The sequence below is a fragment of the Colossoma macropomum genome, unplaced genomic scaffold (assembly GCF_904425465.1).
Source record: "Colossoma macropomum unplaced genomic scaffold, Colossoma_macropomum, whole genome shotgun sequence".
Taxonomy (NCBI): domain Eukaryota; kingdom Metazoa; phylum Chordata; class Actinopteri; order Characiformes; family Serrasalmidae; genus Colossoma; species Colossoma macropomum.
In genome coordinates, this window is record NW_023494790.1 from 31,871,974 (window position 1) to 31,893,665 (window position 21,692).

The window sequence follows — 21,692 nt, forward strand, 5'->3', positions numbered from 1 at the left end:
TGACCATGAAAAACCAGAATAACGACTAAAATGAAATGACTAATAGCTGTTTTACATTTATTTTTATTCTTGTCACAAATGGCTCGCGCTCATGTGGAAAATGAAATTGCAAATGTAGGCATTTCATTTAATTTTCAGTTTTGGCAGGATATTTGCGCAGATGTTTGGAAAAATAAATGGCAAAAAGAGGTTTGCATTATATTTTATTGTTTTCATTTTAATTTCTTTTTTGGCTGGATTTGCCTCCCATACCCTGAGTACCAGAGTAACTTTGACTTGAGATGTTCAGGTGTGCAGCACACATGCTAAAGGCTAACTTATAACATTGGTGTGGTAAAAATGTAAAAGTTTATGAGTGAAATGTACTTATTATGCTTGTAAAATGCAAAAAACATTGAATATTTTTTATTTGGAGCGCTAACAACGTCGCTAGCTAAATTAGCATGCTGTAGTCCAGTTACAGCAAATGAAATCAATTTGAAACTATCACTTGATTTACTGTATGTGGTCTCAGTATGTATTATCAGCTGGAAATAAACATACAAATAAATAGTTAAATGATTCATTAAATTTAAACCAGATAACTGGAGTCAAATATGTATGTATATATATATATATATATATATATATATATATATATATATATATATATATTTGAATGGAGGGATGGTGAAGGAAGAAATGAAAGGAAAATGTGCATAACAGATATGGATGGTTAAAAAGGAGCAGTGATTTGGTTAAAAAAAAACTCTGACAGTCACATTTCCGCAAAATGGACCTCACTAAAATTCTGATCTTAGTTCCGGCGCTGAAACTGGGCGATTATTGCGCTATTAGAACTGTTTCTACTGCGTCTTGTATTCCTGTTGGTGATTGGCTCGTTAGGACTCGGTAGCTGCTATGTGATTGGCTCGATTGCCAAGTGATTGACAGCCCCCCCCCCGCCCATTTGTCCCGCCCACCCACCGCTGAAGTCTGAGAAGTGAAACTGATACAGAGCCGTGTTCCTCTCAGATGTGAAGATGAGCTTAATTATTTGTCTTTTTCTGTCAGGAGTTCTGTTCATCTGTGACGGTAAGCAGAGATTTAAACACTGTTCGTTTATATTTACTGCTGAGCTGCTTCAGTGAACAGAGTCTAATGTAGTTCAGTCAGACTGAAAGACGAAGCGCACGGTGCGTCTCCGCCTTCTGCTCTCCACTAAACATGACCTGAAATGGTCTCTCTGAGACACAGTAATACAGTAATTGTGTATAAAATGGTGTTTGAGTCGAATATTCGAAGAGAAAATAGGCCGTTATAAAAAGTAAGCAGTCATTACTGTGTCGCATCCAGTACGTTTTTTTTTACTTAGTAACGAATAGACATGTATATTAAAGATAGAGGAGTAGGGTGTGTTTTATAATCCCAGTGCTTTTTTATCCCCTTGAAGAAAATGAAAGTAAAGAAAGTGAAGTAGTTAATGCAGATTTTTCATTAGAAGCCAAAGGATGTGTTTTATGCCTGTTTTCATCTATTTGAAGAAAACAAATGTAAAGAAAGAGAAGTGGTTAATGCAAATTTTGCATTAATGAATTCCCAGGGTGGCGGCACGGTGGCGCAGTGGGTAGCGCTGTCGCCTCACAGCAAAAATGGCCTGGGTTTGATTCCCAGCCGGGTGACCTGAAAAGTAAAAGTGAAAGTAAAGAGAGTGAAGTGATTGAAAAACACCTTGTAGGCCTACTTTGCCTAAACAGACAACGCACAAATTGTCGACTACTTTTCATACACTGTACTTGTCATGTCATACAGTGGAAGTCATGATCATTTATATACACTTTCAGAAAAAAACTGTAGCTTTCGGGGTGCAAATGCTGTCATTGGGGGACACGACTTCATTACCTTTACTTAGGGAACATGATTGTATCAAATTCTGTTGCAGCTGTATTGTTTAAGTTACATTGACTCCATGCATTCCAAACTGACTCCTGGCATTTTATATTATTCTTATGTTTAGAAATGTTGAGTCCCTCTGCACTGAGAATGTGAATGTGCTGTACATTTTAACAGTTTGACCTTAAAGACCACGTAATACGTCACATTGTTTGCACTTTGAGGTACTAAAATTTACCTGGTCAATACCCTTTTTTTAGCAGTGTTTTATTAATATTAGTAATTAATATTAGTAGTTAGTATTTGTAATATTGTGAAATGAAAAAGTAAAAAATATTACTCATCTCACTGTGTTTGCTCTTCTTTCAGGGCTTCATGTTCTCGGCCCCTCTGGTCCTCTGATTGTAAAGCTGGGGGGCTCAGTGATGCTGCCCTGTTACGTTGAAGCCCCCATATCACCGGAACAGCTGGAAGTGGAGTGGAAGAGAACAGACTCTGACACTTTAGTACATTTATTCCAAGATGGAGAGTGTAAACCAGAGGCTCAGGACCAGGCTTACAGTGGAAGAGCCAGTTTCTTTACTGAGGAGGTCAAGCGTGGAAACTTCTCTCTCCTGCTCACAGATCTGGTGACTAACGATGCAGGAGTTTACAACTGTACCGTTTACAGACAACAGGAAACTGATCAAACTTCGGTTGAAATTGGTAGGTGAGACTTACACACATACAGTGTTCTGTAAAAGAATTTGACTATAAAGTCATTAACAGGATGTTTTTCATAGAGATCAATATAAAAAATCACCACACAAAAAAACCCACAGACTCAGTTAACCAGGGTATGGTTTTAGCTAAGGATGGGCATTTCGAATTTGATATTCAAATCCTTAGTCTAATAGCATTTTTTAGCAGGAAAGTGAAGGAGCTAGCGGGAGAGTAGCAGGAAGAGTAACTTAATAATGCATAATGTTAGCATAATGTTAGCTAGCTGCTATATGTAGCTAGTAAAATTGTCCTGACTAGAATTTGCTTTCTCTTATAAAGAGTACGTAGCTGTCTTTACACTACTGATGTACAACCCCAATAAAAAAAAAGTTGGGACGCTGTGTAAAATGTGAATAAAAACAGAATGCAATGATTTGCAAATCTCATAAACCCATATTTCAATCACAATAGAACATACAATTAACTAATTTAGAACTTGATGGCAGCAATGCATCTCAAAAAAGTTGGCACAGGGGCAACAAAAGGCTGGAAAAGTAAGTGGTACTAATAAAAAACACCTGGAGGGGTAATTTGAAACTAACCCACATGACTTAGAATAAAAAGAGCATATTAGAGAGGCAGAGTCTCAGAAGCAAAGATGGACAGAGTTTCACCAATCTGCCAAGAACTGCATCTAAAAATTGTGGAACAATTTCAGAAAAATATTCCTTTACGTAAGATTTCAAAGACTTTGAATATCCCACCATCTACAGTATGTAATATCATCAAAAGATTGAGAGAATCTGGAGAAATCCATGTACGCAAGGGACAAGGCCAACAGTCAGTATTAGATGCTTGTGCTCTTTGGGACCTCAGGCAGCACTGCATTACAAATGGCATGATTCTGTACTGGAAATCACTGCATGAGCTCAGGAACACTTCCAGAAATCATTGTCTGTGAACACAGTTCACCGTGCAATCCACAAATGCAAGTTAAAGCTGTATCATGCAAAGAAGAAGCCATATGTCATCACGAAATCCAGGGTCTGTCACGGTACTGGGGGGGAGGGTATTATTGGGTAACATGCACATTTGTGATAGCATCATTAATGCTGAACACATTTTGGAGCAACACATGCTGCCTTTCGTACACCGTCTTTTTCAGGGACGTCCATGCTTATTTCAACATGACAGCAAGAAACATTCGGCTCATGTTACAACAGCAGGCCTGCTTGTCGCCTACTGAAAACATTATGAAGTGCAAAATATGACAGTGAAGGATCTGTGCAGCAGCTACAGACCTGTATAACTGAAGAGTGTTACAGAAATTATACTTTCAAGACTGGATAAACTGGTTTCTTCAGTCCCAAAATGTTCATTAAGTGTTTTTAAAAGGAAAGGTGGTCTAACACATTGGTAAATATGCGCCTGTCCCAACTTTCTTGAAACGTATTCATATTTGGAAATGAGCATATATTTACAGAAAAACAATTAAGCATCAAATGTTTATTGAACTGCTTTCAATTACAGATCAAACAGACTTTACTAATCACTGCTTTCTGTTTTTATTAGCACTTCACATACTGTCCCCACTATTTTGGAATTGAGTTTGTCCATAAAATATCTTTGTGTTAAATTATGTTGACATTTTTATACCATTAAATCAGAGTATGAAAAAAGAGTAGAGTACAAAATGAGCTGGAGCTTGTTGCTTATCTGACACTATGAGCTATAGCTGCACTTTCCTGGTGTACTGTGCTTCTCGTCTGGTACACAGTAGTCCTTAGAAAGCTGCAGTAGTCTTTGTGTTTCTTTCACTGGGATAAACAGATTATCACTTCTGACCAAAATGTAAGACGCAGGATCTACAATGGCTTTTTGTCAAAATTAGCTGAATCAATTGCCAAACAAATTTGATTTGAGATGTATTATGAAATTGTTTAATTTGATTTGAGACTTCTGTACTGTAATATTTCAATTATTCGATTCTTCTTTCAGAGTATTTGATTGTGACTGGAGGTCATGCTGTATCTGCATATGTACATGAAGACTTCACTCTGAGTTGCTCTGTAGACTCCCATATCTCACCTGAAGAGCTTGAAGTGGTCTCATGGAAGAAAGTGGATCAAGACATTACAGTGCTGGTCTTCCAAGAGGGTGAGGTCCAGACAGATTTTACCCACGAGAGATTCAGAGACAGAGTCGAGTTCTTCGGCCCTGAAGAAATCCACAAAGGAAACTTCTCACTCAGAATAAAGACTCTACGCATGGAGGACAAAGGCCTGTATAGATGTGAAGTGCTCTCTGGGGAGGTTTCAGCTCACACAACTGTGGAAATACTGCCTTTGGGTAAGTTAACATGTACATGCTGACATGACTGTCATTGCTCTGGTAAGCCATATAATTGCTGATCATTTTCTGTTTGAAAACTGTGCACTATATTTTCACACTATATAGTATGTACTTCTCCTTTTTAGAGTGTGGATTTTTAAAAGTTTTTTTATCATGTTAAATTTGATGTTTTGCACTAAATAGAAATGACAGATTACCATGCCTTATGTCATTGAAGCGGTTATCAGTTAAGTTGGATCAGGTGTGCTAGAGGAGGGACAACCTGAAACGGTTCAGTAAAACCAAGAAAAACCATGGATTGACTAATACACTACTAGGTGTTGTGGGTGTCTGTTGACTTCAGCAATTGGTCTCTGCACTTCCCAGACGTTTACAGACTGTTGTTAAAAGAAGAGGGGAGGCTACACAATGGTAGACACGGCCCTGTCCAAACCTTTTTGAGATGCGTTTCTGCCATCAAGTTCTAAATGAGTTACTGTTTTTCATGAAATGGGAAAATGTCTCACTTTCAACACCTGATATGTTTTCTATGTTCTATTGTGAATAAAATATCGGTTAATGAGATTTGGAAATCATTGTATTCTGTTTGTATTTACATTAATTCACATTTTACACAGTGTCCCAACTTTTTTTGAATTGGGGTTGTATATAATGTTCACCAAACAGATGACCATTGAGAAGTGTTTTAAGAAGAGGCTGTGCTAGAAGAAAGATAGACTGACAGCACAATAGCCTAATGGGTGCAATAAATAAATAAATGCATGAATGAATGAATGAATAAACGAAAATGTAAAAATAATAATAATTCACGGCATAAAAGGATGGGACAGTATATGACATGCAAATGAAAGCAGAAAGCTTTGAAGTGTACTTTGACCTGCACTAAAATGAAAGCAGTACAAAGACAAGATATTACCAGAGTGAAGTTCGAAAACCAGGGTCTGTCACGGTACTGGGGGGGTATTATTGGGTAACATGCACATTTGTGATAGCATCATTAATGCTGAACACATTTTGGAGCAACACATGCTGCCTTTCGTACACCGTCTTTTTCAGGGACGTCCATGCTTATTTCAACATAACAGCAAGAAACATTCTGCTCATGTTACAACAGCAGGCCTGCTTGTCGCCTACTGAAAACATTATGAAGTGCAAAATATGACAGTGAAGGATCTGTGCAGCAGCTACAGACCTGTATAACTGAAGAGTGTTACAGAAATTATACTTTCAAGACTGGATAAACTGGTTTCTTCAGTCCCAAAATGTTCATTAAGTGTTGTTAAAAGGAAAGGTGGTCTAACACATTGGTAAATATGCGCCTGTCCCAACTTTCTTGAAACGTATTCATATTTGGAAATGAGCACATATTTACAGAAAAACAATTAAGCATCAAATGTTTATTGAACTGTTTTCAATTACAGATCAAACAGACTTTACTAATCACTGCTTTCTGTTTTTATTAGCACTTCACATTCTGTCCCCACTATTTTGGAATTGAGTTTGTCCATAAAATATCTTTGTGTTAAATTATGTTGACATTTTTATACCATTAAATCAGAGTATGAAAAAAGAGTAGAGTACAAAATGAGCTGGAGCTTGTTGCTTATCTGACACTATGAGCTATAGCTGCACTTTCCTGGTGTACTGTGCTTCTCGTCTCGTACACAGTAGTCCTTAGAAACCTGCAGTAGTCTTTGTGTTTCTTTCACTGGGATAAACAGATTATCACCTCTGACCAAAATGTAAGACGCAGGATCTACAATGGCTTTTTGTCAAAATTAGCTGAATCAATTGCCAAACAAATTTGATTTGAGATGTATTATGAAATTGTTTAATTTGATTTGAGACTTCTGTACTGTAATATTTCAATTATTCGATTCTTCTTTCAGAGTATTTGATTGTGACTGGAGGTCATGCAGTATCTGCATATGTACATGAAGACTTCACTCTGAGTTGCTCTGTAGACTCCCATATCCCACCTGAAGAGCTTGAAGTGGTCTCATGGAAGAAAGTGGATCAAGACATTACAGTGCTGGTCTTCCAAGAGGGTGAGGTCCAGACAGATTTTACCCACGAGAGATTCAGAGACAGAGTCGAGTCCTTTGGCCCTGAAGAAATCCACAAAGGAAACTTCTCACTCAGAATAAAGACTCTCCGAATGGAGGACAAAGGCCTGTATAGATGTGAAGTGCTCTCTGGGGAGGTTTCAGCTCACACAACTGTGGAAATACTGCCTTTGGGTAAGTTAACATGTACATGGTGACATGACTGTCATTGCTCCGGTAAGCCGTATAATTGCTGATCATTTTCTGTTTGAAAACTGTGCACTATATTTTCACACTATATATTATGTACTTCTCTCACTAAAGTGTGGATTTTTAAAGTTTTGTTATCATGTCAAATCTGACGTTTTGCACTAAATAGAAATGACAGATTACCATGCCTTATGTCATTGAAGCAGTTAACAGTTAAGTTGGATCAGGTGTGCTAGAGGAGGGACAACCTGAAACGGTTCAGTAAACCCAAGAAAAACCATGGATTGACTAGTACACTAGTAGGTGTTGTGGGTGTCTGTTGACTAGTAGTCAGTGGTGCCTGAGTAGAGTAATTGTAAGAAACTCCATTTTTTTTCTTGTTTTGCCTCTTAACCTCTGTCCATCCACTCCAGTGGACTGTTCTCACATGCGCCAAGCCTTTATGTAGCAAAACCTGCTCTTTTGTATTTCCATGTGAAACCAGATATTTCTTTGTTGCATTTGTAGCTTCCTAAAGCTTTAAACCAATTGACCTAATTGCTTCAAGAACATAATTTACTACTAATTTACTTTTTCAGAAAATAAATTGAGTGACAGAAGTACAGATGAGAAGTCTAAGTTGTAAAAACTGAGATGAGATCAGTAGTTACTGTATATTTGACCCAGATTCACTCTGCTCCCTGGTGCAGAGTGTAACAGTCTTGTCTACATCTGAGTCTGAAATACAATAGAAATTGCATATCCACGTCAAAAGCATCTGCTATTAGCCCCAGGATTCCTTGATGTCCAAAACACTCTTGTTGTTGTCTTTAATATGATAAATGACAACCTGTCAGATACTTTTTTGAATGAATTAACAACTAGTAAAAATTAAGTCATGCAACCCAAAAATGGTGGGACAAAATTTTGATAGAGCAAAAAAACAACAAACATTGGCCATAATTTCATGCACGTTTGACTACTTTCCCTCATCGAGCACACTTCATATAACTCACTAACTGATTAGCAAGCTGATTCAGGTGTGTTAGAATACAGTGTCAAAAGAGGTTCTGTACAGGTACATTTTGTCCGACAATGCACAGGGAGACTCACTCGAAAGAAGCCCTGAATATTCTGTAATAACTGTCTGTAGGATGAAACAATCTCAATGAAACAACGTGCAATGTGCTCCTCAGTATATGGAGCTTCGAACAAGCCGGGATGCCCCTGCGTCAGAGCGATGAGGTAGGCGCCGGACAGCCGTCGTGACGTTTAACCTCCGTTTGCAACTTCCAGGTGCAAACCCTCATACCGCTTTATGTGTCTGGCAGAAAACGGAGATCACTGCAGTGCTGCCTTCAGCATTGCATGTAATTCAATCGATCACACATTGGTCAAGGCATGTGGAGTGTTTTTTTGGTTCAGATTGCTTCATCCTAACGGGAATTACAACAGAATATTCAGGGCCTCTTTCAAGTGAATCTCCCTGTATAAACAACATAAATGTAGCCTCAAAGACACAACATGTTCTTTAAAGTCCAGCAGTGTACTTTAAATGAGTTTTAAAGATACATTACATTCACTTTCCAAGAGAACAGGTAAATACTGGCAGCTTTTCAACTTTTTAGAAAAATAAAAATAAAATAAAAAGTCTGGAGTCAAGACAGAGTGTATGAAGTCCCAACTTAAAAACTGCAATAACTGCAACAGAACAGGGTACAGTTACGTTCCCAAGTTTGAGGTACTACCCCAGTGACAGTTTGGTACTTTTTTCCTGGGAGTGTAGGGAAAACACAAATATACACCCATGATGCACTTCACCATACATGTTTTCATGATACACTCATTTAATCACACATTTATGTCACATATGTTAAGCCTTTTTTGCTGAGTCTTTTCTCAGTAAAATTCTCTGAAGAATAAATTCCAAAGCTTATATTGAACTAAAATGATGCTGCTGTTTTTAATCACATATACAATCTTGAAACATTTCAGCAAAATTTGCCATTTTAAATAGTAAACATGACATTCACACGAAACCTCACAGCTGGGGGGTCTGCTGCCAGCCGAGAATTATTAGAGAGAATCCCTTCTCTCATTGTGACGTTGTGACAGAAAATCAGTCCAAAAGTCAAAACACAGATCCGTCAGAACAGCAAAAGTACCAAGGGAAGAGGCAAAAAGTCAAAAACAGAACAAACGAAGCAAAGGTCAAAACACGGAGTATAATCAAACAGGCAAATAACGCTCAGTAGGTTTCTAGGAAACAACACCTCGCAAAGATTCAGACTAAAGCCCGGGCTTAAATACTGCTAACTATCTGTCACATGATCATATGCACGGGTGAACATAGTTAGTACTCAGGGGATTGAGAGCGTTGATAGGTTCGCCGGTGAAAGTCCAAAGTCACATGAGACTCCATTGAATTCTGGGCAATGGAGTTCTCTCCGGAGCTGGATTCCGAGTGCGGATGTTCAGTCATGTGATCTCCCAGAGGATTCTGGGAGATGAAGTCCGTGTCTTCCAGAGAGTTAACCGAATGCGTGACACTCATTTACATTTACAGCATTTAGCAGATGCTCTTATCCTGCTCTCATTAGCTGGATATTAATGACAAGGTAATCAACACATTAAATGATAGATTTGATTCATAGATATGGAGAGAGAAACCAGAGACCTAATTGATTCCTGATCTGGATTTAAATTAAAAGGAAAGGGGGATACAGATATCCCAGCATCAAGACTGAATTATAGAAAAGAAGTGGATTGCCTTACTGCCTCTTCAGAGCTTGTGAGGAGAGCTGCTGGCTGGTCCAACTTCCATCGATGAAACTTTATAAAATGTGGATCACTACACTATTCAAAGTGCAGATGAGGTAAGCAGAAGTGAGGTCAAAGGATGATAGCAGTGGTAAGAGGCGGAGTGACTGCAGCTTGTCCGATGGAAGGTTAAAGTCACCGAAGAGTATGAGTCAGGTTCCATCGATGGGGGGGAGACTCAGAAAAGTGTCTAACTCATCTATGGAGTTGCAGGGTGAGAAATGACGATGATATGAAGTTAGTGGGGAAAGATACAGTAACAGCCTGGTACTGAAAAGAGGAAATTAAAAGATGAGAAAATGAGAGGAGTGGAACTCCACTTTCTAGACAAAAGCAAACCTGTGTCAGCACTCCTACCAGTCTGTCTTATAGAAAGGGAGAAGTTAAAGGCAGAGGATAGAGCTGCCGGAGTTGCTGAGTTCTTGGGGGTGATGCAAGTCTCTGTCAAAGCCAGGAAGTGCAGAGAATGGGAGAATGATGATGCTGAGATGAAGTCTGCCTTTGGACTGCAGATTGGCAGTTCCAGTCCCACCTGCCACCCGGGTCTGAGATTGTGACGACCGTGATACGATTACACGTTTACTCATTCATAAACAAGGATTACTGGTGTTTTACTGCTTGTGCGATGTGACCTAACTGCTGTTGTAGGAGCACACGAGCAGGAAGAAGACTGGCTTTCAGGATTTCAGATTACTATAAACCTTTGCTGTGTGAAAGGCAAATTTAGGAGTTAAAGAGGAAGACATTAACAGATTAACAGATAACAGTGTTGTAGTTATACTTTACAGTTATACTTTTGTTGCATCTTTACCAATGTATTATCATTTGCCAGTAATTGTTCCCTCAAAACCCTTAGCTTTGTTTCTGAGAATTTTGGTTGTCTTCATTACTTTTTCACCTCTTTCAACATTTGGCAGCTTTTGTAGATTATAATTTTTAGCAACTGAGAAACTCAGCCTGCTTTGGGGTTTATGTCTGAAATGTATGTAAAACGTTTATTTGTATAGACTGTCATTACTGCTGTGAGAGCTTAGTGACCATCTACAAATTACACTGCAAGTATTGATCATAGGGGTCCAATCATGACATGCCATGTGAGAGGCAGTAGAACACAAATAATGGGCAAAGTTGTTAGAACAGGTGTGGAGTCTCAAAAGATGATGTCTCCCAAATTTCAGACACACTGCCCTTGGTGTGGTAAGCAACAGATTTTTAACAAATAAGTCAAAACACCTCAGAAATTGTGCAATATTTTGACATGACTTGTATTTGCACAGTTTGAATTTTAGTTTGTATAATTCAGATTTTATGTCACTCCTTCAAGTTTAGAAAAATTACGTTTTTTGTGTCTCTTTGAAAAGAAACCATGAACCAACACCAGGCTAGACTAAAAGTAAGATTTCACAGTAAAACTGAATCATATAAAATGATTATCTTACTCAAAAGCCTCTTACAAGCTTCAGATGTCCGTGTCTAAGGAGTTGCTATAAGTGGTATTAAGCCCAGTGGAGCCCCTTAGTTGAAATTATTGTAATTGGTTCTGCCACTGACTTTGACTCTCTGCCTGTTTGTGCACATAGCAGTGGTCTGTTCATTTGGGGAAAGTGGACTTTCTTGTTTTCTTGAAATATCATTAACCAAGTGCTTTGAAAAGTTTAGGGTCAAATTTACTTTTCACCCTTGTTGTTCTGGTGACTGCATACCGTTGATATCTTGAGCTGTTCTGCATTTCACATATAGTAACACAACTCTTGTCTTTTCCTCTTAGGTTTTTCCCACATACACAATATAATACTGGTCCTCTGTATCTTTACTTGTTTGGGTGGATTTCTTAGCTCCATCCTATACACTTTTTATAAAGAGCCCGGTATGTAAAGTCTTCATTTAAACACTTTTATGACAAATTCATGACAGTGGAATTTGTAATTGAATCGTAAAACTCTCAAATGCAGCTGTTCTTTATCTTTTTAGGCAGTTGCACAGAAATCATACAGCATGTTCTTGTCTTTGGTCCAAACATTCTTATGTTTGTGGCCTTCATCATTTGGGGTGTGCTTAATGGTAAGTATTTTATGGTTGTTTTTATACAACTTACATTAGATTTAAAGAAATTCAGTAGCTTCCAAGATGTAGGATTACAGTGGCCACCTTACTGATCACTGTGTTTACTGGCCATGATTAAAAATGGTCTCAGTTCATTCCTGATGGAGGTGAAGAAAAAGATGCATGGTGGATTATGGGAAGGAGGACAGAATGTATTGCTGATGTGAAAAGTTGCCACCTTCTTTATCATTCAAATTAGCCCAAGCATCTGCAGTAACAATCTGGTGAGAGCAGTGCTGTCCATTCAGTCATCAGGTCAAGTTATTATTCTTGTGTTAGACTTTATTCCTAGAGTTTTGGAGTATTAGGAGAACCAAAAACAGATGTTTATGGTGGTGCCTTATATGTAGTGATTACAATATTCTATTCATGGTACATAAATGTATCTTAGTATATTTTGTAAATAAAAAAAATATTTCAAACAGTTAATTAATTGTTTATTATTATTAATTATTATTGTTTTTGTTAATTGTAACAGTTAATGGTTTATTGTTCAGAAATTCATCCTGATTTCCATTTTCCATATGTGCTTTAATTATAATGCAAACTCATAAAATAATACATCCACGTTTGTAGGAGAAATCAGACTAAACCTGACAATGTGATAATATTGCTACCTGTTATTAAAAACTGTGAAATCCCTTACTTTGTTGAGATTTTGCTCTGGAATTGTATCTATCTATATGTATTATTATTTTCAGCTTCTTTGGTTGATTATACAATTGTGACAAAATCAAAACAACATGGACATATTAACAAAGTGGAGCTGTCCAAACAGTTTAAACTCACTAGATGTTTGTATCTTCTGTTTTACTTGACGTTAAAAAGAAGTGTCATTAAACTCATTTCCTGTTTCTTCAGGATTTATCAGTGAGGCTGCCACTTGTTCAACTATTAATCTTCTAAGGACTCTTTGGCTACTTGTATTTTGTCCATACTTTAAACGTTTTCATGGTATGTAAATAATGGCTCTCTTACTATTATTACTATCATTATTTATGTTTGCTTTATGTGATACATATTTGTGTTGTTTTACATCAGTTTATTACAATGTATTGATTTCAGTGCAGTTTACAATCAGAAGTCGGACCATTTTTTCACGCAATTCAGATGAGAGATCACAAATATTTTCTGGTCTTATCCTGAGATGGTCCTAAAGTTTGTGACAATCTGGCACTCTCAGAAAAAAGGTACTAAACTGTCCCTGGGGTGTCACACCTCTTGTCACTGGGGTGGTACCCTGAGGGGCCTTCAGTACCTTCAGCTAGGGAACATAATTGTATCATATTTTACTGCAGGAATATGGTTGCAGGTATAGATTTTGAATTATATAGCGGCACAGTTCTGTACAGGGGAGGAGTTTGACTAAATACATTGTGTACAGGTGCGGTTAGACCTGCTGCAGAGATGTCAGATCAGATCAACTCCTCTCACACCATTTAAAAGCTGATTGTGTATCAGCAGTACAGCACAGTGATATTTTTCTAAAGGCAGGACGTTGCTGCCTTTATACTAAATAGATGGAATCCATTTCTTTTTTGAATAAGGGAAATAAAATGATAATCTTATAGATTTAATTTTAGTGGTTTATAGTAGTAAATATAAAGCTGATGTAAATGCTACATTTCTGTTTTCTTGTGTGTGTGTTGTTCTTTGTGAGGGTTCAGATGTGAGCTCTCTTGGACAGAATTTAATTTTTATATTGGCCATTATTTTTATACATTTCCCATAAAAACATATATATTAAGGTTCCATGCTTTATATTTTACAGGCAGACTCCAAAGATTCCTTGCAGTGCCACTTATCACAGTGGAATGGGTTGTGTTGTCTGTAATTGCTGCTGCAGGTAAGTACCCATGATTTTTACATATTAAATAATGGTCAAACAGTTTTAAACTCACTACATTTATCCATCCATCCATCATCTAAACCGCTTATCCTTCTGGGTCACGGTGGGGTGCTGGAGCCTATCCCAGCTGTCATTGGGCGGAAGGCAGGATACACCCTGAACAGGTCGCCAGTCCATCGCAGTCACTACATTTATGACATTTATGAATATATACATACATAAACAATTGGCGAAACAAATGAATGTCACTATTCCACGGTCATTAAATATAATTTTTGATACATGTATACATGATTATAGAGAAAAATCAAGAATAATGTTTTCAGCTCATTTGGTAGTCTGCCGATCCTCTCCAGTGACATATATCATAACTATATGATACTTTAATAAGCTTAATTATACACACTAATAACTTACAGGGATTGCAATTCCATAAAAGTTGTGACACTTGGTAAAATGGAAATAAAAACAGAAAGCAGTGATCTGAAAATCATTTTGACCTGTATTCAGTTGAAAACAGCACAAAAACATGATATTTAATGTTTCATCTAATTAACTTGTTTACCACTGTGTTACATCACCTTTCCTTTTAACAGTGTTTAGTAATCGTTTGGGAACTGAGGACACCATTTGTTGTAGTCTTGCTTGATATAACACATCAGCTTCTCAACAGTTGGGGGTCTCTGTGGCTGTATATTGCATTCCATAATGCATCTCATGATTTAATGGGAAACAGGTTTGAACTGCAGGCAGGCCAGTCTAGCACCTGCACTCTCTTACTGTGAAGCCACACTGTTGTAACTCATTCAGAATGTGGTTTGGCATTTCTTTCTGAAACAAACAGAGACATCCCTGAAAAAGATGGCAGGATATGTTGCTCCAAAATGCATATTTACCCTGCAGAATGAATGTTTACAGGTATGCAAGTTATCCATGAATGATGCTAACAAGAAGTATTAAATTAAAAATAATACACTGTAATGATCTATTTACCTTTTTACAGTCAGACCCATAAATATTAGGATGTTGACAAAGTTATTGTTATTGTTGTTTCACAGCATATTGGAGTTAAAATTAAATAATGAATTAGAGCTTAAAATACTTTAATTTGAGGGTATTTACATCCAAATCAGAAGAATGATGTAGGCATTAAAACCATTTTCATACATAACCCCTCCCCCTTTTTTCATAAGCAAAAGTTAATGGTTATTTTTACTATTTTAATACTTGGTTGCAAATCATTTGCAGTCAGCAGCTGCCTGAAGTTGGGAACCCATAGACATCACCAGAAGCTGGAGTTCTTCCCTGGTGATGCTCTGCCAGGCCTTCAGTTCCTGCTTGTTATTAGGACGATTTAGCTTCAGTTTTACAAATCAAATTGCTTATCTGCAGTACATTCCAAAAAAAGCTAAGACTGGAGCATGTTTACCACTGTTCACCTTTCCTTTTAAGAACACTTAAAGGCCCATATCAGGGAAAAACTGAATTGTCCTCACTTTTTTGAAATAAAATAGTGAAGTGTAGCCCTATTTCCAAAAAAGTGGGGACGCTGTGGAAAATGTAAATAAAAACAGAATGCAATGTTGTGCAAATCATTTAAAACTTATATTTAATGGGAATTAGTACAAAGACAACATATAAAAAAAAAATAATATATATCTTTTGAAAAAAAAAAATCTGTGTTTGTGAACACAGTTTGTTGCTGCATCCACAAATGCAAGTTAAAACTCCACCATGCAAAGAAGAAACCATATATAAACAGTATCCAGAAACGCTGCCACCTTCTCTGGAACTGAGCTCATTTAAGATGGACTAAGGCAAAGTGGAAAAGTGTCCTGTGGTCCACCAAATCAAACTTTGAGGTTCTTTTTGGAAATCATGGACGCAGAGTCCTCTGGGCTAAAGAGGAGAGGGACCATCCAGCTTATCAGTACACAGTTCAAAAGCCAGCATCAGTGGTGGTGTGGGTGTGCATTAGTGCACATCTGTGAAAGGTGCCATTAATGCTGAACAATATATTCAGGTTTTGGAGCAACACATGCTGCCATCCAGATGACGTCTTTTTCAGGGAAGGCCTTGCTTATGTCAGCAAGACAATGTTAAACCACATTCTACATTTATTACAACAGCATTGCTGCGTATTAAAAGAGTCCAGGTGCTAAACTGGCCTGCCTGCAGTCCAGACCTGTCACCACTGATGACCTTTGGCACATTATGAAATTAAAAGTACAACAAAGGAGACCCTGAACTGTTGAGAGCTGAAATCACATATCAAGAAAAAATATCACTTTCAAAACTACAGCAGTGTCTCCTCAGTTCCCAAACATTTACTGAGTGCTGTTAAAAGAAGAGGTGATGAAACACAGTGGTAAACATGCCCCCGTCCCAACTTTTTTGAAATGTGTCACTGGCGTCAAATTCAAAATGGAAATAGATAAAAAAAAATTCTCAGTTTCAACATTTGATATGTTGATTTTGTACTTTTTTCAGTTAAATATATTTGCACATCATTGCATTCTGTTTTTATTTACATTTTGCACAGCGTCCCAACTTTTTGGAACCAGGGTTGTAGAATGTAAATACTGTTTAAGTTTAAGATATGGTTAAAATTTGTTCTCTCTTCAGTACATACAAACTTTATAAAGACATTATGCTGCAAAAACAGTCAGTTTGGAATTGATTGTTTTCTGGTGCCATGAAAGTCTAGACATTTACATATATTTGTCTTTTCAGCCAACAGCAGTTTAGCCCCACCCATTTACACTGAAGTTATAAGGACTGATTTTTCAATAAAGCACAATACAAGAAAGCCTGTTTAATAGAAAATGGTCATGTAAAAATAAATTATAACTGTATTAGGTACATAAACCCACCCATAAGTGTCATAAGTGGACCTCCAGGAAAAGGAAAAGGCTCCAGTTTTGAAGTGCTGTCTAGAGGTCAAAGGTCACAGGCATTCAGTTGTGGTTTTCAGCCTTGCCCTTCATGCACAAAGATTTCTCCAGCTTCCCTGAATCTTTTAATAATATTCTGCATCATGGAGGGTGATATACCGAAAACCACTGACATGTTCTTTGACAAAGTGATGAGCCTCGACCCACCCTTGCTCATAAAAGACTAGTTTTCCGGGATAGTTCTTTTATATCCATGCATGACGCTGTCGTTTGATATTTTACAACCTTCGTTGTAGTGTGAGTGTGAGAATCAGTGACCGGGGTTGGGTAGTAAGAGAATACTTGTATCAATGTTATGTAGTGAGGATATAAAAGAGTAAATCCATTATATTTACAGAAAAAGACAGCAATCAGATTACAAGTACACTATGAAATAAAATGATTACCCATAGAATTATCTTAAAACTACTCATACAGTTCATGCTTGATAAAAATGTCTGCTTGAGGAGTTTTTTGCCACAACACAAAGGATAGAGTGTGTCTCCATTCAGCAGAGCCACAACACACTGTCTCCATTCAGCAGAGCCACAACATTCTGTCTCCATTCAGCAGAGTCAGAACACACTGTCTCCATTCAGCAGAGCCACAGCACACTGTCTCCATTCAGCAGAGTCACAGCACACTGTCTCTATACAGCAGAGCCACAACACACTGTCTCCATTCAGCAGAGCCACAACACACTGTCTCCATTCAGCAGAGTCACAGCTCACTGTCACCATTCAGCAGAGTCACAGCTCACTGTCTCCATTCAGCAGAGTCACAGCTCACTGTCTCCATTCAGCAGAGTCACAGCTCACTGTCTCCATTCAGCAGAGTCACAGCTCACTGTCTCCATTCAGCAGAGTCACAGCTTACTGTCACCATTCAGCAGAGTCACAGCTCACTGTCTCCATTCAGCAGAGTCACAGCTCACTGTCTCCATTCAGCAGAGTCACAGCTCACTGTCACCATTCAGCAGAGCCACAGCTCACTGTCTCCATTCAGCAGAGTCACAACACACTGTCACCATTCAGCAGAGCCACAGCTCACTGTCTCCATTCAGCAGAGCCACAGCTCACTGTCTCCATTCAGCAGAGTCACAACACACTGTCTCCATTCAGCAGAGCCACAGCTCACTGTCTCCATTCAGCAGAGTCACTGCACACTGTCTCCATTCAGCAGAGCCACAGCACACTGTCTCCATTCAGCAGAGCCACAACACACTGTCTCTATTCAGCAGAGCCACAACACTCTGTCTCCATTCAGCAGAGCCACAGCTCACTGTCTCCATTCAGTCACCTTTCAGCAGAAATACATATTTTAACCCTCTGAACCCTATCAGCTTTGTAACTGAATGTGTGAATCCGATAACAGTCAGTGAGAGAGCTTAAATATCAAGGGTAAATGCCCGAATGTCTTTTTAAGTTTGGTGCCTCAATAAAGAAATTCATGTGTCTTACTGCAGAAACACAAATTTTAGCTTTGTTGGTATCCTGTGATAACAGCCACATTTGATGCTTTTTTGATGCAATAGGTGTTTTTTTGAAAACCTATTGTCAGGTATGTCTGTGATGATAACCAGATTACCACAAACAGTATTTATCTGATGTCTACAGTAGGGCTGAGCTCATTACCATCATCACCACAAATCACTGCATCACACATTTTTTTTTGTGTTTCATTTTCTTTCATTGATCATTGATTATTATTGATTTTTTCTCGTCTGGAGCACTACTCATCTACGGATAACGTTTAACAGATTATATATACACACACACAATACACAGACATAAAATAACAGAAACATGATGTAAACAAATTTTAATTGCAAGTACTTATAGCAGACACACTTCTTTTATGTGGTATTGCCAGTTGACATTATTCAACTCAACACTGGCCACAAATGTAGTTCCTCAGCCAGATGTTAACTTGCCAATTTGGGCACATTTTGAGCCAGACGAAAAGGGACAGCCGGTGAATTTGTGAGGCTAAATGACACATTTGTAGAAAAAAGTATATGTATCATTAGGAAATACATCTAATTTAAGATTACATTTTAGAATGAACTACACTGCCGTGTTGGCCGGTGTTGCATCTGATTTAGACCCCCCTCTTAAATTTAGGTTTCCCTTCACAAATCAGGGTTGATACAATAAATAACAAACAGCCATTTTTTGCTTTCTGTAGTTGTTCTTCCTTGGCGTTGATTTCTGTTCAGTGAATGCACACGCCCAGGGGCTTGATTTGTGAAGGAGGACATAAATCTTAGGGGGGAACTGGATTGGATGCAACATCAGATTTGGCGGCAGCAGCCCACCTGCCTCAGGAGGCACAACCTCAGGCCGCAGTGACAGTTGGGAGTCTCTGAGGAGTGAAGTACCAGTGTGACAGCACCTCAGAACAGGATCGGTTTTGGCCTTCTGTCCACTTTTGCTCTGTCAGACATTAGTTTTTTGTCCTCCAAATTAGAGCCAGCATATCAGCAGTTAGTCAGAATCAGACTGTACTGTGTGTTTTTTTTGTGTCACTGGGGGGATGGGGGGTTAATGGTGTCAGGAGGAGGGTGAGGAGGCATTGGCAATAAAAAATCCATAGCGTCACAGCCCTACTGTCAGAATCATTGCCCCATTTTGTTCCTTTTTTGGATCCTTTTTCCTGTTGATCAGTTTACTGTTAGTAAGGCTGTTCATATTCTTATACTGTTTATTTTGTACTTTAAGTGTATTTGATTATTTCAGTTATCTATTTTCCCATTTCCAGATTGTGTACTTTATAGGTAAACAGGGTTATTGATTCTCATGTAGTTAGTTTTTGTTTATTGTGAATAACATCCATCCAGTTGATTTAATCCATGCAGTTCTTTACATCCCCTCTTACATCTGCTCTTTATGATCCACTCGTTTTTTAATGCAATGAAGTCCAATTCATAGCAAACTTTAACAGATTGTAGGAGGCCCTGAGACAGATTTTACTTTGAAGACCCCCTGCCTCCAGATTAATCAATTTAGTAAACTGATGTTAACTTAATCAGGGATTCAAATAAGTCATGTGTAGCTTTGATTTAAAATAAAAAACTACTAAGCATACAGCATAAACCAATATGGGTTACAAGTCCCTTTAGCATTAAACAGTGGTAGTCTGGTCATCAGAGAATACTTATAAAGAAGACCTTCTATAATGCTTGATGTGAAAAGGTGTCGTGACAATGTACTAAAACAACAACACAGGAACACATCTTAGGAGTTTGGGTTTCCTGGGTCGTAGTTTTACACTAAGCCATGTTGTACTTTTTTCTGTTAAGTGTTTCTGTTTCAGAACGTCCCCTGTGTTTTTGTTAAGATATTTGAATCATAAAAATGGTTAAACTGGTAATAGAAAAGGTGATTCTTAGTTTAGGTTTTAAGTATGAACATAGATTTTTTTGTTTTCTCACTACTTTAACTTATAAGTTCATCACTTAAGTCGCAATTGATTTTCCTCTTGAGAATAAAGTGCAAGTAGTTCATGCAAAACATTGCAGAGAAATGAAATTCTGCAGAGTAACATGACTAATACATAAGTGTTCCTGCATCATGTGCAGCTCTCGCTGTGTGAGCTTGCTTAAGTTCTGAGCTCCTGCCTTCTGCTTTGGAGGCAGCCTCATAACAGAGGCAGTATCAGTTGTTCTCCAGTAGGAGAGGAGTGTTGCAGCCTTGCTGAATCTCTTATTTTGTAAAGAAGTCTCAACTTCACTGACTGAAGTTGCTTGGTTTTCTGACTGGTAATAACCAGTGTGTCCTATTAGGAGATTAATACTAATCTCCTCTTTCCATCAGTGCAGAGCAGTGATGTGGAGTCCCCCTGCAATGCAGAGGCACCAGACCTGATTCTCATGCTTTTGTGTTTGTGTTCTCTTTTTTTCTTTTTCCTCCAGTGATTGGACGGCATGGCTGGGGAACACAGAATATCTTATGGATGGGTTTTGCTGGATTTTCACCGGTGTTGAATATTATCGTCATTGTAGGTAGGATTTACTTTTTATTGCCTACCTGTTTGTTTTTAAAGTGTCTGATTATGGAACTTGTTTATGTTACTAGTCATATTTTTCTCCTTTCCATGATGTGCAAATGTCTGTTGGATATATGGGTTTATATTATGCATGTAAAATGCATTAATTTGTCATGATGAATTTATCTGATGGAGCTGATTCAACTGCACTGATTTTAGAATGTTAGTATATTGTTAGGTGTTTTCATCAGTTTGTCTATCTGACAGTCTCCTTATTTGGCAGTTATGAATTACAAGCTGAGCTAAAAATGCTTGCTGTTATATATTATTTATTATTACATATTATCAAATTATGAACAAAATGTAACACATACCACACTTACATGATGCTGTATTGTTCACTGTATAGGCTTTTTTATTCTGCACATTTCAGACTTTCAGAAATATTTAAACTAAAAAATCCAAGTTTGTCTAAAACTTCATATTAATTTCATTCTAGTCATTGTTGAATAGCTGAATGTTAAATTAATTTAAAATAATAATCAGCATAAATAATTTTAGCAGAAACTACAGAACTGCACTAATATTTATCATTCTCTGAATTTCAGCCGTCATCTTGATTGTTTTGTCTGGCAGTGATTGGACTGCGCTTTGCCTTTGTAAGTTGTAAATTTTGCTGTAGTTTTTTGTATATTTACTTTTATCATGTCATACACAGTTTTTGAACCATTCATAATCACTGTATTATCTTTGTCCATTCACTCTTCTTTCAGTAAAGATTTTCTCTTTTTTTAATGAAGTTGGTTTCTGCTGACTCTCCCCTGCCCGCTCCAATAAAGG

At 37.8% G+C, this 21,692-nt stretch overlaps 1 protein-coding gene across 2 annotated transcripts in view; it reads left to right on the forward strand.

Moving 5' to 3' along the window:
• The first annotated feature begins 961 nt into the window (after positions 1-961).
• LOC118809627 overlaps positions 962-21,692 on the forward strand; it is a 35,252-nt gene continuing 14,521 nt past the window's right edge. Inside the window, exons 1-10 of one of the 2 annotated variants that reach the window (XM_036573096.1) lie at positions 962-1,074; positions 2,242-2,577; positions 4,573-4,923; positions 6,816-7,166; positions 11,749-11,847; positions 11,952-12,041; positions 12,945-13,037; positions 13,855-13,929; positions 20,779-20,868; positions 21,461-21,511. In XM_036573096.1, coding sequence (XP_036428989.1) covers positions 1,023-1,074; positions 2,242-2,577; positions 4,573-4,923; positions 6,816-7,166; positions 11,749-11,847; positions 11,952-12,041; positions 12,945-13,037; positions 13,855-13,929; positions 20,779-20,868; positions 21,461-21,511 — 1,588 coding nt within the window. In that variant the 5' untranslated portion in view covers positions 962-1,022. The remainder of the gene's footprint in view (positions 1,075-2,241; positions 2,578-4,572; positions 4,924-6,815; positions 7,167-11,748; positions 11,848-11,951; positions 12,042-12,944; positions 13,038-13,854; positions 13,930-20,778; positions 20,869-21,460; positions 21,512-21,692) is intronic. The other variant, XM_036573097.1, reaches the window with a different exon arrangement.